A 17,528-nucleotide genomic window follows, 5' to 3' on the forward strand; every position below is an offset into this window, starting at 1 on the left:
CACACACACACAGCGGAGGGCCATGAGGACAGCGCCGCAAAAGCTGAGAAACCGGCCCAACGCTCACCAGGCCAACGTGGTCCAGAACAGCCCCAGAACGCGGGTCAACCGTTACATCGGGCGGCTGATCGAGGCCCGGCAGACCGAGTCGGACACGGCCGACCTCAACTTCCTCACGCTCATGTACAAGTGCTCGGAACGCGAGCAGAGGGTGAGCTACGCTCGTGTAAAAACAGCAAATGGCACAGTTGGGATAAGAACACCACTCCGAAATGGAAGTGATTAAACATGAACGTGGTATTTTTCTGCCTTTTTCGGCAGCGTTACGGAAGGTACGGACGAATCCGCCTGGCATTTATCTGCCTTTGATTCTCACTTTTCTTCTGTTCAAGATTATTGTAGATCATGAAAACAAACGAAATAACTCAAACAAAAATTGTAGAAACACTTTCGGAATGATCTCTACTGCCCACCCTCTGCTCTTTTTGGTCCGAAAAAGTACCATCAGATTCCGGATGAGTACTTCACCAGTGCTGTGGTTGTGTCTCTGATCCTCGCTGCTTTGTGTGGCCTCGTCTATCTTCTCATCATACCGCAGTATGAACTGTACTTACTCACACCCCGACTGCGCATTATTTGTCGACTTCTTCTTACACTTTTTTTTTTTTTTGGGGGGGGTGGTTCAGGGGGACAGTGGTGCTGGTGCTGCTTGTCTTCTGCATCTGTTTCCTGGTCGCATGCATCATGTACCTGCATATCACAAGAGTACAGGTGCGTGCAGCTTGGTCACTTCCTTCTCTTTCACATTTTATCATCATCTTCTCAAAAAGAGGAGACAAGGCCTGCGTCATTCTATAAAATTCGACTTGATCAGTTCAGTTTGGAGTCAGTGTTTCCAAGGGGGGGGGAACATGCAAACTCCAACAGGAGCCGGGATCAAATCCTGCACCTCTGCACTGTGAGGCTGGCCTGCTAACCGGTCGAACACAATCCCGCCTCCCTAATTATTACTGAGCGAAATAACTGACATGTACCGGTACATGGACATAAATTCTCTCATGCTTTTGTGAATCAGTGTTTTCCAGGATGCCTGACCATTCAGATTCGCACTGCTCTCTGCATTCTCATCGTGCTTTTTATCTACGCTGTGGCCCAGGCCTGTGTGGTAAGTCACGTGCGAATCGAGTTCATCGCGTCATGAAGTGCATAGCTTGAGTTTTGTTTGTACTCTATATAGGTGGGCTGCATGCCGTGGCTGTGGGGTCCCGCCAGCACCAACGGCTCCGTCGTCATCATCGACACCGACAACGGCGCCGGCCGTACCATGGCCGAGATGCCCTGCGAGGGCGCCCACTACGCCTTCCTGTCATGCGCGGTGGGCACGCTCACCCTGGCGCTCTTCCTGCGCGTCTCCTGGCTGCCCAAGATGGCGCTGATGCTCCTGCTGGGAGTGCTCTATGTCACCGTGCTGGAGCTCAGCGGTTTTCGCAAGACCGCCGGGTGGGTGAGGCGCGGTGGGGCGACATCAGACGGGCTGCTCGGCAATCGTGCCAGTAGGATGCTTGTCAGCGCCTTTGATTTTCCACAATTTCCTCATTTGGAGGGTTAGCCCGCACATTTCATTTGGGAAGTGTTACGTTTCTCTGATGCTGTGCAGGAAACAGATTAGCAGGAGTTTGGGGGCGGCTTTACAGTACATACGCTCTGATGTACAGCATGTGTGTGTGTGTGTGTGTGTGTGTGTGTGTTTCTCATTTTCCACCCTTTTCCAGCGCATGCGTTCCATTCTCACCATTTGAAGTGACAGTGGAATTCTTTTGATTTAGCCTGGCTTTGGAACCCAAAGTAGGAGCACAGTGACCTACTGGTTAGCACATTTGCGTCACAATTCTGTGGCTGTGGATTCAAGTCTCATTTGTATGCTCTTCACATCCCAAAACATGTCTGTTTGGGTCATTCAAGACTCAAAAATTTTTCCGCAGATAGTGATTATGACTTTATGAGTTTGAATGAAAGTATTTAATGATGTGATGTGATTGGCTGGTGACCAGTTCAGGGTGTATCTCACCCATGATAGACAATCGACGGACGGCCGTATAGATATATTCTGCTTAAAATGGCTGTAATTTCTGAATGAAAAAGACCCTAGTTTGTTGGGAATCTGACTAAAGATAATCATGACATTGAAACCAGAATCACAGTTCCTTGATAACATGCAAATACGCACCCTAGAGGCCGTGATCTGCATAGACGAGGACATCAGAGCAATCTGATTGGACACTTGGTAAATGCCTCGCTCATTGTTACATGCCCTTTATTTATTTTTTCTGGAAATTCTTGTGTATCCCTAACCCATATCCAGGAGCGCTTTAGATGAGGAAAATAACATCGGAGCTCTCCTTTTTTGGACACACATTATGTCATACACTAGTCAGGGATCACGAAATTGCAATTTCTACAATCGATTGATTTTAGTCCAACATTCACACAACTAGGCAAATGTTGGACTGAAATCCACATTGTTGTATAACTTAACATGTGTTGGGGGATCGCCTCAAGCCTCCCGTGTAGTTTTTCTCGGGTGGTCCGGCCCCCGGTGCTGACTTTGTACCTTGGTCTTGTCCACAGTGGGGGGTCCTTCCACATCCGGGGCTACGAGCCCATCCTGTCTTTGTTGCTTTTCGTCAGTGCCCTCGCCCTCCACTCCAGGCAGCTTGACCTCAAGCTGCGCTTGGACTTCCTCTGGGCTGTGCAGGTCAGCCAGCATGTCTTCATCACCATACAATGATGTGCTACATCACAAAAGTGGACTATTGATATACATAATACAATAATTATGTAGATAGAAGCTGCCAGGTTTCTGTTCTTTGGCAATAAATGGGGTCAGTGGTTTATTTTGGCTCCATTTAATTTGGAAAATTACTATTTTGTGTCGTGAGAAGCTGAAGTTGGCGAGAAACGATGTGAGCAGTTAAAATGGAAAGGTTTTACTGACCCCAGCTGGTGAAAACGGGAAGTAATATTGTGGCGGTTGAGTTGGCTCCAAAATGTCGCACTTTTCTACACTGACCGTATAGATTACATTTTCAACTGAAAAAAGTGTAAAAGAAAGTTGATGGTACAGGTGTTTAGTCAGAAGTAATCGTGGCCATTGACGCAGACCAAATCCATTTTGAAATAAAACAGAGAGTATGATTCCTAAGGCAACCATGTAGGCAGGAAGAGCCACAAACAAGGAAGAGTTCAAAATGTCCAAATACGTATACGCCTGAAATTGCATTTGTGGTGGGTATATTGATCTAAATATCGGGAAATTGATACCAACTTTGGTTCTGATATTGAGCGATCACACTGAGACTTAAGTTTCTGTTTTTCTACCCTCTCTGCATTGTCGCTGTTTCATCAAATGTAGGCCAATATTTCTTTCAGCTCAAGGCTTTTTCGTTACTTTATTTACATTTTTACGGACAATGTATTTTTTGGTAATTGATTTTTCACAATTTCATAAAGACCTTCAATGAATACTTGAATGTCATTACATTTGTTTCTTCTAATTTCGGAAACGCGACCGCAAAAAAAAAAAAAAATGTCAACAAAATTTGCTGTTTAACCTTGTGCACTTTTTTAAATTCAGAAATGACAATGGGGAAGTTTTGTTTAGTTGCTGCTGTATTTTCCTCAACAAAACCTCAAGCATGCGTCACCTATCCGAGGCTAACATTGTTAGCTAATGCTAATCACTGTGTGTACTTCCAACAAAACTCAGTGCAGCTCTGCGGTGTTTCTGCACCGTTGTGTTTCAGTGTCGTCCGGCCATAGCTTGAAAGTGGCTCTGGAGCCTTACCGCAGCCGAGCGAACCTTGCCCTCATTGAAACGTGCCATCTAAATTAGCATGAGTGCAGAAATACTTGCTCACAGATCACTTTTTAGAAACAGGCAGATCAAAAAAGATTTACTCGGTGGTTAGGAAATTCAGAGACCCATCCATTGGTATACAAGCCATTTTAAAAAAGTGCATTTTCCACAATATGTCCTCTTGAATTTCAAACTGTATCCAGCTACGTGTGTCGCTAACCGTACGAGCGTTGCATGTCTGCGGACAGGCGGAGGAGGAAAGGGATGGCATGGAAAAAGTCAAACTGGACAACAGGCGGATCCTGTTCAATCTGTTGCCGGCACACGTGGCCCAACATTTCCTGCTGTCCAACCCCAGGAACATGGTGAGCCCAGCTCATAGACAAGCAGACACACACAAACAGGTAGACCATCACGAGAAGTGGCAAAAGAAGTCGTCACGGTTACACATCATTTCTTCTCTTTTTTTTTTCTTTCTTCTTCTAGGACTTATACTACCAGTCATACACGCAAGTAGGCGTCCTGTTTGCCTCCATCCCAAACTTCAACGACTTCTACATTGAGTTGGATGGCAACAACATGGGAGTGGAATGCTTGAGACTGCTCAATGAGATCATTGCAGACTTTGATGAGGTCTCGTTGTTTTACTTCTGACTCAGTATGAAGAGCCATACGCTTGGTGTGGATTCTAAACCTGAATGTGCATCTTCCAGCTCATGGATAAAGCGTGCTACAAAGATATTGAGAAGATCAAGACCATAGGCAGCACGTACATGGCAGCCGTGGGCCTTGTCCCAACCATTGGAACCAAGGTGAGATACAACCACGTGTGTGATATTTATGCTTCATGCCTCCAAAAAAAACAACTGTATTTACAAGAGACATTCAGATCCATGCCTCTTTTTTTCATTTTACGCAGCCATTTCGCGTAGACCAGCTGTGCCACTTGAGGGGAGAAAAAAACCCCCGATTTTTACTTGAACCGCTGACCGATGAGACCTCTTGTGGGCTAACCTACAAAACAAGCCATCACTTGGCTGAAGTTAGCTATCAAAGTAAACATCAAAGAGTTCTATTTCATCCTTACTGACCGCTATGGGGCAGTGCTTAAAGCACTGAATGATCAGTTCGAGTGTATGATCAGAACGAGTATATATTTCCTACACAATCTTCTGACGTGAGCACGAGTATTCCGAGTAACAGAATGCTCCAGCAGTCGGTAAGGATCCATAGAAATATAGTTAGTGATAACGTTTGAATTATATGTATATTTAAAAGAACCACACAGCTTTGCCTTTAGGAAAATCTGTTCCGCCATATGCTAACAAACAATGAAAAAGCCCATAGAAAGCCGAACATATAGCATCGATGTTGCACCATTATAGCCCTTGAAGTGGTGGCTATATGAACACAAATGATGGAGCAGTTGATGTAGACAGCTAATATATCAATACTCACAGCCATATATTATTTATCCTGTGAGAAGAATGAGTATTATTACTGCAGCTTACTGAGGAATGACCGTCTCCATTTACAGCATATCCATATGGCCAAATTAAATTTAGAAGCTAGCGAGTAGACTCAAACAGTCCTACACGCAAATACAATACGATACATCTTTCTTGATATGGCGAAAATGACATTTTTTGTTTGCTTTTTCAGGCCAAGAAGTCCACCTACGACCACCTGAGCACAATCGCAGACTATGCCATTGAGATGTTTGACGTGTTGGATGAAATCAACTATCAATCTTACAATGAGTTTGTCTTGAGAGTGGGTACGTCTATGCACGCTCACCAACGACAACATACAGTACCAGTCAAAGTATGAAAATTTGTTCATGGGTTGTTTGGTTTGCTCAATGTCTCATGCCGGCGCAGGGATCAATGTTGGTCCAGTGGTGGCAGGGGTCATCGGGGCACGGCGACCTCAATATGACATCTGGGGGAATACGGTCAACGTGGCCAGTCGCATGGACAGCACGGGAGTACCAGGGAAGATTCAGGTCAAAAACAAAATTTTGCATATTTTTCAGCCTTTTCCGTTCAAATTGATGATGTGGAGTAGTTTGTGGAATGGGACAAGCCGAAATGGAAAGAAGAGGAACGGTAATGCTAAAATGTGGTTAATTATTAATTATTATAAAATTGAGATCAATCATTTTCGTTTTTTTTTTTTTTTTTTAGTTTTAGTATTATAGTTTTGTTTTTTTTAATATATGGAGTATTTGCCAAGTGTAAGATGAAAACAAAAAAAAAAGTCTGAGTTTTGTGTAATAAATTAGTAAACACACAGAAAAAAATACCTTTACAAGAAGGTAATTCATGATATTAATTGAATAAAAACAAAGAATATTTTTATCATGATTATTATTAGTTTTAGTTTTATAATTTTTTTTGAAAGCATTTCCATTTTTGTGAAGGAAAATTTTGTCTCAATTTTAGTTTTCCGTTGACCTTAATATCCTTGAATCCAGGTGACGGAGGAGGTCTACCGCCTGCTGAACTCCGACTACGACCTGGTGTGCCGCGGCAAAGTGAGTGTGAAGGGCAAAGGTGAGATGTTGACGTACTTCCTGGAGGGCAAGGTGCAGGGCGTGGGCACGGCCACCACCTCCTCGGTGGTACGCTCGGCCAGCCTGGCGCGCCGCATCCACTCTTGCGGCAAAACCAGCGTGCCCGCCAACCTGGGCAGCGTCTCCTCCGTCGCCGCCTCCCCCAACAGCCAGCCCACGTGCTTGCCTTCTTCCCGCGTGCCTGCGGTGGGTGAGGAGGAGGAAGAGGAGGTGGGGGAGGATCGAGATGTGACAGCGATTGAGATTGAGGCTGTGGCGACTGCGGCTGATGCTGCGGTGTAGACACAAACACAAGTGTGTGACCTCAGTGAAGGTACGAAGAGCCAAGATGGAGGCCTTGAGGAGAGTGGCCTGCATGTTTCCTGCAGGTGTGACGCTCATTGAGGAAATGAGTCCAGACAATCACTTGCTGTTTCTTGTTTTGTTTTATTTATTTTTTTAGGGAATTTCAGCTGCTCTTTCTTCTTTGGACACACTCGGACACTCCATCCTTTCTTTGCAGGTAAAACAAATTCTGCAGAGGGGGCTATTCTACAGTATGTGTATTTAAAAAAAAAAGACTGATCTTGCTATTGCTTTTGCACAGTCCTTCTAATGATGCCAAGGATGCATTGTATTATTTGCAGTCGTCACACAGTGTTTCTTATGGTGCACCTAAGCATGCGCGTGCGCGCGTGCACTTGTTGTGAGTGTGTATGGTGATGGATCATTCGATGACACAGCACAACCACATTTGGAACACTTTTGCAGACACATTTCTTATCACTGGTGCATGATCTTTTTACACCTCGACAGCCATAGCTACAACCCCCCCCCCCCCCCACCCCCTGCAAGAAAACCAAAGGAATGATATTTTCAACATGCCATCCACCAGGTTCGCACATGTGACTCTTTCACAAACCATCTGATAAGCTCAAATGTGTCTTTTTTTTTCAACCCCACTTGAACAAACTACAGTGGAACCGCTAAGGGTTGATTGTAAGGCATTGAAGGATGCTTTACATTTGTTTTTATTTTAAAAAATAAATTAAAAAATAACAATAATACTCCTTCATTTGGAATATGTTTTTTTTTCTGGGTGAAGGGGGAGCCAAAGAAAAATCAAAAGAACTCATCCTTTGTGCAGGATGTCAAGTAAACATCACGTCAGTCGTGGAGAACGCTGAAAAACAAGGACCATTTTGCAATTTTGGACTTTTAGAGGCTACGATTGGCTGGCAACCGGTTCAGGGTGTCCCCTGCCTACGACACGAAGATGGCTGGGATAGGCTCCAGCACCCCCTGCGACCGTTGTGAGGATAAAGCAGATCGGAAAATGGATGGATGGGTGGACTTTTAGAGGTTCCACTGTATGTGTTTCACCACTATTCTTATTTAATGGAGTAAACACATACCGGTAATTGTGCCCTTGAGATACAAACATATAACACGAGCGGGGAACCTGAGGCCAGTGTGCAATTCTTACAAAAAAAATAAAAACACCCTTCAATCTACTAATGCTCATCATACCTCAGAAAAAAGATTTGTAGTTCTTTATATCAGAAAAAAAGTTTCCCAAACCAGACACACAGTATTACATGAGAGTACAAAAGCACACAATTGCACAAGACCAAATGTACTTTATAACGCATTTATAACACAAGCAGCCATCAAACCAATGGTTGTCTCACATTCCTCTTCTAGGTATACAGTGGCTACCCACATATTCACGGTTGAGCATTTCTTTGGCATCCCATTCTCCATGTTTTCATTAAAAAAACTCATCTGTTCCTGATCTACCGTAACGAGGCGAAAGAAAAGTCAAGATTTTTCCTCCCAAAATAATGTCAACAGTAGCACACTTTTTGTATGTACTTTGGGAAAGCAGATCTGAGGTAACAATGGTTAAAAACACTGCCTGCAAGAAACACCGAGGGCCCTATTTTCGTAGACGTTAAGCTTGGCGTAAAAACTGGTGCATGTTGATTTTCGTGCATGTGCAAGCGCCCTTTAGCTTGTTTGGGAATTTGGCAGACGGCGCTGCGCCATGGTGGGCGTTCCAGTGGACCATTCTTTGTACATGTCCCCTACACACCTGATTATTTGATGGTACAAAGTAGACTAAACCTTATACGGGCTAAGAGCAGGTCTAAGTTGTGGTACAGGTGCTGTCAAGAAGGAAAACTCTGCCCATGCGCACAGCTAGCCCTCGCTTGGCGACACGAAAAAAAGGGTCCTGACTATGCACAGGGTTCCCGCTCTTCCACTTGCTTTTTATTTCTGGACCTTTTAAAGACTTTTGAGGGCTAAATTAGGCATGTTTTAAGGACTTTTTCTCCATTAAGCAGGGGATTCACGGTGGATTTAATGAACAGAAAGACACATATCACTGAGCTGGTGTTCAAGTCACTGCTGCCAAAGGAAGGGCACATCTTTATTTTTCGGGGCAATCGGCTAACCCTTTATTTGACATACTGGATGTCAAATTTGCCCCGAAATGACCCGAAGTGATCACGTGATCATCATCGGAACTGATCGGAGGCGGCGGGAAAAGCAGAGCGGGAACCAGGAAGGCATGTAGCCCGACAGCGGGGTTTGAGGGAAAGGGCGCCAGGCGCATTTTCTGACAAAGCTATTATTTGGAAGGATGGGGAAAATGACATACACATATGAAATGAACACCACAGGTTAATTTTTAAGGATTTTTATTGATTTGAGAAGCTTTCCCTGAAAATTAAGGACAACTAAGAACATAATTTTACTTCTTTTTTTATGGATTCTTATGAACTTAAAGGACCCGTGGGAACCCTGGTTGTAGTCTCGTGTTTGTCTATGTCTATGTTTGTCTATCATTCACTCTAGCAAACACTACAGTCTTGTTAGCCTCCGTTGGGGTGTAATAACACAGTACGAACGCTGCACTGAACTCCACTGGTAAATTAAAGTTCTACACTTTAGCATTCGCTCTTCAGTATCCGTTGAGTAGTATTTCTCCTTCTCCACCATCTGCCACGTTAGTTTTTTGATATGCGGGCTTGGCAGTGGACGCAGTCTACCCATAGCTGGATTGCAGATCCTAATGATTTGTTAGTGGTCCACGCTTCCATAAAAAAAATTAGAGCACACTACTATCTAATTTCACTTTAAGATGTTATCCCGTTTCTGAGATCAGCCATCTTGTTGTCAAGAGACCGGACAGTGGCTAGGAACAGGCTAGGTAACGATGGTCGCGTAGCTCACCTGCAGAGTGAAGTCCAAGGATGATGTACAAGAAAAGCGACCATTAATGTTCGTGTGACCCCGAGAAGGGCGTTTCAAAAGCGTTTGTGAGTAGATGCTACATGAGCATGTAGCGCTCTTCTCCTGCCTTATCAACTGTACGTCGCCTCGGGTAAATTGGCCGACAGCTACTTTGTCCACTCGGGCTTTGGGGTTTAGCAATGTAAAGTCCGTGTTTTGCTGTGAGCTGTTGACTGTAATTTCTTTTCAAAGGCACAGTAATGTTTGACGATGGGTGCAGGTTGTGGTTTTGGATCACATTTTGTGGTATTTTCTGGTTTAAATTATGAATATGCTATTGTCATCACTTTTAGGGGAAGGTCGAGAATTGGCGGAAACTCGCTATTTGCGGTCAGTCTTGGCCCCTTCCACCCACAAATTGTGGTGGTCCACTGTACACCATACAGCAGTATCTTCAGTTTGGATCAGCACCTGCGTACATATGTCATGTTTCTGCCTTATTTCATGTCAAGCTTCAACCGTCTTTGTAACCTGCCTTTTTACACATATTCATTTTGATATGCAGGTCATACTCTTTAATGTTGTTCTTTGTAAATACCCAAACACCTGTAAACTCTGTTACAACGTGTACAGTGTAAAGATGGTTGATTGAATATTTTGTAATAAATACAATATTGGTGTATAAAATGATGAGAGGCAATGGCTTTACGAATCTGGTATGTGTGTATATATATATATATATATATATATATATATATATATACATTTTATACAGGTATATATAAGATTATTAGGGCTACAACTAATGATTATTATTTTAATAATCGATTATTCTGTTGATAATTTTGTCCATTAATTAATGAATCGGATTAACACAGCAAGTATTAAATTACAGTCCTAAAGTCCTCAACAGGACATAATTTCAAATTGACAATATCGAAAATGCACAAAGGTAAATCAATTAAGATTACATTCAGTTGCTGTTTTATTTTTTCATAATGTGTTAGAGAAGAGGCAAAAATGTCGATCATTGCTTCCCAAAGTAAAAGCAAAAGTTTGCACGTTTTATTTTGATCCAACACAAATAATTCTGCATTCATGAAGGACTACAGAAATTTAAGATTATTTGCCACTGATAAACTGAAAGGATTCAATTAAACTCGGTCTGAGTGAGTAATTGTGTTGTTTAATTTAATCATCAATTAATTGATTGATCTTTGCACCGGTAATATACATGCTCGCCTTTCACAATCATCATGGGGACTCACTGGAAAAAAAGAAAAAAAACCACGATTGACCTCAGAAAAAAAAGGTTTGTTATTCCTGGATGGTGTTCAAGTACATGCACACACACACACACACGCACATGCACACATACACACACAAACATTCACACACCACGTGGAGCAACGAGGGGGAATCTGAGGTAAATGACAGTTCACAAGCAAGCTGCCCTCCTACCGCCACAAGCCAATGTAACCTGTAACACAAGACAAGATCATGACATTCAGTATGTACTGGATTACAGTCAAACCTCGGTTTTCGACCATAATCCGTTCCAGAAGGCTGTCTGTAATCCTACACTACGGTACGAGGTACCATCCCTCCATCCATTTTCTGAACTGCTTTATCCACACAAGTCCAGTCTCGTCCATATTAAAAGTTTGCTGGGGAAACTCAACTTTAAACTTTTTGGCAGCTTCCTTGTCTGAACTGGCTGCCTCCCCATGACGAATCACTTATTTTCCTCAACTTTTCGAACCATCCTCTGCTTGCTTTAAAATCAAACTCTTCAGGAGCAATGCTAGGATCCTTTTTTTTTTTAATCAAATCTCCATACAATTGTCTTGTTTTGCCACATATCGTATCTTGGCTAAGACTGTCCCCAGCTAGCTGTTTCTCATTTATGAAAATAAGCAAATGTTTCTCCACTTCCTCTAATATTTGTGGCCTTTGCTCACTAAACACACAAGATCCTTTAATCAGCCACATCACTGATTTTATGATGGTCTTTCTTTTTTAGGATGCTGCTGATTTCGGCATGCCGAACTCCTTCGCCAACACAGACACATGCACACCTGATTCATATTTCACTATCAAATCTTTCTTAAATTCAAAGGTTTTGCGGACTATTTTCCTCTTTTTTTCAGCAGCTTTACTACTTCCACTTGCTTTCTTTGTTGCCATGCAGAAATAACAGTCCATTTGCATCGACCTCAACAAACACGTCTGCTTTTTTAAAAATCTTTATTCAACACGTCTGCTCACAATGGACGCTTTTTGAAAAATATTTGAACACGTCTGCACACATTGGGCGCTCTTTCTTAAAAGAAATCTTTATTGAACACGGATGCGTCACTTCTTCGCCAGCCCGAGGAAGCGTCACTTCCTCGTGTAAGGAAGTCGAGAGAAGTCGAGTGGTGCATTCAAGTGCACTCAGTTCGATCTTAATTCGAGGCATAAAAAAACTCGAAATATTTGGTCGAAAATCGATTTGATCGAAAACAGAAACGTTTGAAAAACGAGGTTTGACTGGATATACAGGTATATCTTTTATTTAACTCTTAATTATAAAATAAGATTTGTTGTTCACCCCGCCCCTACTTTTTACTTCACAATGAAGAAACAGGATTGATTTGATTTTGTCCGCACCCGCTTGCCATTAGGCTCCACACTTGACATGAATCAGTCATCAAGCTCCACACCGTATCTGCTGACTGCAGACAGCGAGCGCTCTTGTTTAAACCACTAAACTGCCACAATGGACAGTCAACTACAGTATGTGAGTTTTTACAACCTCTTGGTCAACGTTTCCCGTTTGAAGCGTTACAGTAGTCTAGTGCAGTGCTATCAATTGTTAGATGTTGTCTTAATCTCATGTTGTCAAAATGTGAAAAGCAGAATGAAAAAGGCTGTTCTAATACCATTTCTAATTGAACCAGGAAATCTAATCTTACTTAATTTTTTTTAAACCTAATTCAACTCTATGTTGGAGAATAGCAAGCTGTGCAAAAAGTACTGGACCATTGGACATGTGCCTTTCAAAAGTCAGACAAGGTCAAATGAAGTTAATCTGTAAAGGTTATGTTCCATTTTAGGTTCATCTTTACAATTCACCCGTAAAACAAATAACCCCTGACTCTTTGTCAGGAGTTTAAAAATTGCATGTTGACTGATTTGTACGAATGTAAATAATAAGGGAGACTTGGTGCTGAAAAACTGTCTTGTTTCCCAACTGTGGCATTACTTGTCAAATAATTCACAATCACTCCAAACAGTCTCAAATGCTGGATGTCATCCCGGAGGAGTCCGACCTGGAGGATGCACCCGAGACAAGCCCCACACCCGAACACCAAGAGCGTGAAGAACACGATGCGTTTACAAGTGACGAGGATGACGACGTCCGATTGAAGGTTCTCAGGCCAAAGCGGATGTCTCGCTCCTTCAGTGACGAACCTTCGCCGCATCAGATGTCAAAACAAAATCCGGAATCATCGAAACTGGATTCACCGTTGGGCGAGGGGAGCACAACGAGGCTAAATGCTAGTCTTCACTCATGGGAACGATTCCCAAGGCCAGTAAAGAGGAAGAAGCGCAAAACATCCTTGATGAAGAAAAGGAGGAGGAGCAGAAACGGCAGCCTATCCTCAATGCAATACACGGTAATTTAATGGTAACATTTACGTTAAACACAAAACGAATATGAAAACAAATAATCTGTTCATGTAGGTCTCAAACCGTTGCATGATAGTATATTTAACTGTCCATTAAATGGTTCATATAACATTCCTGTCATGCGAGTGAAAATCAAAATGGAACCATTGTAACTGAACAACAGTAAAACTACTCACCCGTGCCTTTCTTTTAGGCTTAAATTGTCAAACCTTTTTCCTCTGGACTAGCATTTTTTTTCATTCCATTTTAACTTAACTCTCATGCAAGTGCAAAAGTAAGTAAAACTCCCCCGTTGATTTCTTCTAGACTCTTTAACTGTTGCCACTGTGGCCACCGACCACACTGAGTGACCCCTGGATATATATTTTTTTAAATGCTCATAATCATTAAATATGTTTTTCATGGGAAAAAAAGGGAGGAATTGGTGAAAATCCATGAAAGATCAGATACAATCCAAAATGAGGAAAAATATTGAGGGGGGGGGGGAATAAATCAGTCTATGTGAACCTACGGGTGTCAAACTGCTTATGCAGCGTTCAACGGCAGTTTCTAAGTTGTAATATCACCAATCTCCACAAGATGGCAGACATGTCTCACAGCCCTATGCTACTATGTGAGTAAGCCAAATATTTTTGGGCGGTTTCAGAATGAGATGCAGGGTAAACAGTACCGAAATCAAATGTCATGATTCTGTTCTTGTGTCTCCAGCAGGTGGCAGAGCAGGGCCTTCCCTCCATCTTGCTCACCTGCTGCTAATATTTCATCAGTTAGCCAAGGACAGCCTGCTAGCTGAGTCTGTTGGATTATTGAGATTGTTTGCTGCTCATACTCGTGTTGTTTTCGAGGCCTCTTGAGGTCATCGTTGTTTTTGCTCTCTCGTCCCTCCTTAGTAAGTATTGACATTATTTTGTTTTCATGTAATTGGACTCTTGTCAATTTGTTTATATTCTCGGCTTTACCATTACCTTGCCTTTTGCAAGCGCTTGTTCTTTATCTGGGCTCTTTGTGACCAGCAATTTCTGCTTGATTTTTGTTTGTGGTTATTATTGTTGTTTGCTTCAACCCCTTTGTTTTTGGGTTAGGATTCTAGATCTTTCATGGATACATTGAAAATGTAAGATTAGAAATGAAAGATATAGTCAAACTCGGTTTTCGACCATAATCCGTTCCAGAAGGCTGTTCGAAAAGCGATTTGTTTGAAAGCCAAATCTATTTTATTAGCCCATGATTAGGGGCTAATACACTATGCAGAAATAACACTAAAACAGTCAGTTTTGCGTAAATCACAACAAACATGTCTGCTCACAATGAACGCTACACAAGGAGGCATCACTTCCTCGTGTAAGGAAGCCGAGAGGAGTCAAGTGGCGTATTCGGGTTTGGTCGAAAACCAGTTTTCGGTCGTAATCTGAGGCATATACATCTCGAATTTTCTGGTCGAAAACCGAGGTTTGAGTATAGTAAGAAAACATGCTTTTTTTTCTTTTTCTTTTTTTTTTTTTCGGTCCATGTATATCATTTCTGTCATCCATGTGGTGAGGAATTGTGTGGCCACAGAGTCACACCGATGTTAAAATCGTTGCCCCCTCTAGCATTAAAGATGCCCATCACTGGTATAGGTAACACTTCTAAAAAAATGTCAACTACATTTGATGTAAAAACAAGTTAACCACTGAAATTGAAATGAAAGTCCAACTACTCGCTCATTAATTTGTTGAAGGCTCAAACTGGTGCCATCATGTTACCTTTAATGCCAATGGTTCAATTCATAATTGCATTTTCTTTTCTTCCACATAATTGGAAAATGTATCAATGGTGGATCACTCATAGCTAGGAGGTTTTTTTTTTTGGGGTGGTAATGTTGTCTTCAATACCTTTTTACAGAACGAGGAGCTTCCCCAGTGGCTGGTGAACTTGATGATCAACATAGAAGAAGCGAAAACGCATCAGCTGGTCATTGAGTGAACGCCAACCATGGGCAAGTGTGTTTTGTTTATTTTTCCCCTCATTAAACTTTTGGATGAATATTGACTATGTTAAACAGGTCACCTGTCAGCGTTTGTTGGTTGATCTCCACACCGGTGTCAAATAATACAGCGCAACTTCGGAAGCGGTTCACACGCGCCGATAGTTCACATGTTAACTGGTTTTTACGAAGTGACAATGATCTTCCTGATTTGCAGTCATGAATATTGAACAGGTTTAAAATTGGAGATTATCTGATTAACTGTTTTCAGAGTAGACTGGGTTGGGGGTGGGGGGGGGGGGGCGGAATCACACCCCGCAAGATAATCACTCAAAATAATCTTGAAGAGCCAGTCGATAATTAGGGCTTTATCTGAATTGGGGTGGAAGTTTAAATTCAGCCTGATTACGCTGGTCTTTTTTTTTTTTTTTTTTTTTTTTAAATAAAAGATGGAAGTAAATTTATCTGCGAGCATTCACCACTCCAAAAAAAAAAAAAAAAGCGAGTTCTACAAGGAAGTCTGCGAATGAACCAAATCTCATCAAGGTTCTGTAAATCATGAGTCACAGCACATGCTTTATAAATGTGTTCAATTTACTTTTTATTTTATTTTTTGTCTGCAAACAATAGACATCTGGATTTAGATTTTTTTTTTTTAATATTGTCCACTTAAAAATGTACCAGGTATTGTATTTCGTGCTGCCACTTGACAAAATAAAACTGAGTATAAACCTTTTTTTTTTTTCTCAGTGCAGGAGAAAAGGACTATAACGGGAAAATACCAGCATATTTTGGCCCTTAAGATCTGTCTGGGGGAGGACATCTTTTAACGTAGCAGCTCCTCAGCATACATGTTATGCATGTTGCTGGAGTTAAGCAGCCCACCCACAGTGATCACAACTTTTGTTGAAAGGCAGACGTCTCCCTGTTCTTCGCGTCCTCATTTTGTGAAATTCAGCAAATAGTCACTTATGTTGTTAATAGTAATGATGTCCTGTCTCGATGAACTCCTCTGATATTTGTTCACTGTCGGTGTGCAATTGAATGTTAAATGTTGAATGTTGTCAAATAAATTGAACACTAATAGAGTCCACTCCCTGCTCTTTGGCTCACTCTCTGTACCATCAACCAATATAGATAACAAGCACTGTTTGATCCGATAAGACATATAAACTGATCCGACGTACATAAAGGATGGAACATTTCATCTAATAAATCTACTCTTACCTTAATCTGGCATTTGTAGTGGTGGGAGGGGGTGAAATGGATCAAATCATTTTAAAGCTAATTTTTGTTATTAAAATATGTTTCAACTGTGTGTTTTTTGCAACTTTCTAATTTGTTAAAAACGGTCAGAAAAAAAAAAAATCTAGACGCACACATTTTGGAAGCGTGATAATTCTCTTTAGGGGTGCTTCAGAACCCCCCAAAATGGGCTCGTCGCGCCTATGGTGCAGCATAACTCAACACAAAGTGAATAAATGAGTCAATTGAGATGAGAAAATGATTTCAGTACTTTTTGTAAATTTTTTTCTTTGGTTTTATGCTCTGCTTTCCTAATGTGTAAAAAAATGTTGCTTGGGGAAAGACTATTTTAATGAATGTGTCAACCGCTGTATATTTAACTTAAGACCTCGCAATTGGGAAGAGGCTATCTTGCTGTTTTGCAGACAGCCATCATTCATTGTGTCAGTGGGCCCTGTGTCACCACTTTCGGTGCCCAAAACTTGGCTCGCCCAATTGGAAGGAAACTCAGTGATTCAACTTCGTCCAAGTAAATACTGGATTTTTATTTTTTTTTTAAATTGGGCGAGGCGGGGGTATGCTAATGCCTTTGTAGAGACAATTGTAAAGCACATCAAAAGTGAAGCCAGGGCAGCTGTATGCTGTATTTTGACACTTTCTACCAATACTACACGGAAGAAAGTGACCAATTACCGTCAGTTGTCTTCACACAAACATGTTATGACTCTAGCGGGATTATGCAAGAAAAGGGGATGCCTGCATGAGTGTGTGTTTTCCCGTGTGGGTGTCTCATGGTCTTATCTCCCTTTCCTGATAAGATGAACCTTCACCAAAGAGGAACAAAATGGGTTTTGCGCTGTCAAAACAGCGCACACAAAACCAAACATGTTTTTCCGTCCCTCATTGAAGCGTCTTAAAGCCGCATGTGTTTTCCTAACCTCTTCACTCACTGATGAGTAAAATACCCACCCCCACCCACCACATCCCTCCGG

General features: G+C 42.0%; 2 protein-coding genes across 8 annotated transcripts in view; both read left to right on the forward strand.

Moving 5' to 3' along the window:
- The window catches only part of LOC147194440 (adenylate cyclase type 1-like), a 41,333-nt gene extending 31,002 nt beyond the window's left edge, over positions 1-10,331 (forward strand). The window contains exons 9-20 of one of the 3 annotated variants that reach the window (XM_086129467.1): positions 14-211; positions 509-597; positions 687-771; positions 1,076-1,165; positions 1,238-1,500; positions 2,629-2,755; positions 4,105-4,260; positions 4,343-4,489; positions 4,570-4,668; positions 5,519-5,633; positions 5,737-5,861; positions 6,333-10,331. In XM_086129467.1, the coding sequence (XP_085985593.1) occupies positions 14-211; positions 509-597; positions 687-771; positions 1,076-1,165; positions 1,238-1,500; positions 2,629-2,755; positions 4,105-4,260; positions 4,343-4,489; positions 4,570-4,668; positions 5,519-5,633; positions 5,737-5,861; positions 6,333-6,713 (1,875 nt within the window). In that variant the 3' untranslated portion in view covers positions 6,714-10,331. Of the gene's footprint in view, positions 1-13; positions 212-499; positions 598-686; positions 772-1,075; positions 1,166-1,237; positions 1,501-2,628; positions 2,756-4,104; positions 4,261-4,342; positions 4,490-4,569; positions 4,669-5,518; positions 5,634-5,736; positions 5,862-6,332 lie in introns of all 3 variants that reach the window. The other 2 variants (XM_086129466.1, XM_086129468.1) reach the window with 2 other exon arrangements.
- Positions 10,332-12,237: 1,906 nt separating this feature from the next.
- Positions 12,238-15,552, forward strand: LOC147194441 (uncharacterized). 5 transcript variants are annotated; one of them, XR_015102877.1, is made up of 4 exons: positions 12,238-12,432; positions 12,929-13,312; positions 14,034-14,214; positions 15,210-15,552. XR_015102877.1 is itself a non-coding variant. In XM_086129607.1 (3 exons), exons 1-3 carry the CDS (start codon positions 12,412-12,414, stop codon positions 14,079-14,081), a joined length of 453 nt encoding a protein of 150 aa, XP_085985733.1. In that variant the 5' UTR covers positions 12,238-12,411; the 3' UTR covers positions 14,082-15,552. The 5 variants fall into 5 exon arrangements, 2 of the variants coding, with proteins under 2 accessions (XP_085985733.1, XP_085985732.1); XR_015102878.1 differs by having other exon boundaries at positions 14,037-14,214; XR_015102879.1 differs by having other exon boundaries at positions 12,238-12,428.
- Positions 15,553-17,528: the final 1,976 nt, after the last annotated feature.

The sequence above is a fragment of the Hippocampus guttulatus genome, chromosome 14 (genome assembly GCF_054856545.1).
Source record: "Hippocampus guttulatus isolate MCC_2025c chromosome 14, RoL_Hgut_1.0, whole genome shotgun sequence".
NCBI lineage: Eukaryota > Metazoa > Chordata > Actinopteri > Syngnathiformes > Syngnathidae > Hippocampus > Hippocampus guttulatus.

Coding starts and splice junctions, on each gene's coding strand:
- LOC147194441 (XM_086129606.1), top strand. CDS start 12,412: ATGGACAGTCAACTACAGTAT. Junction 12,433..12,928: donor TGGACAGTCAACTACAGTAT/GTGAGTTTTTAC, acceptor CACTCCAAACAG/TCTCAAATGCTGGATGTCAT. Junction 13,313..15,209: donor TATCCTCAATGCAATACACG/GTAATTTAATGG, acceptor ACCTTTTTACAG/AACGAGGAGCTTCCCCAGTG.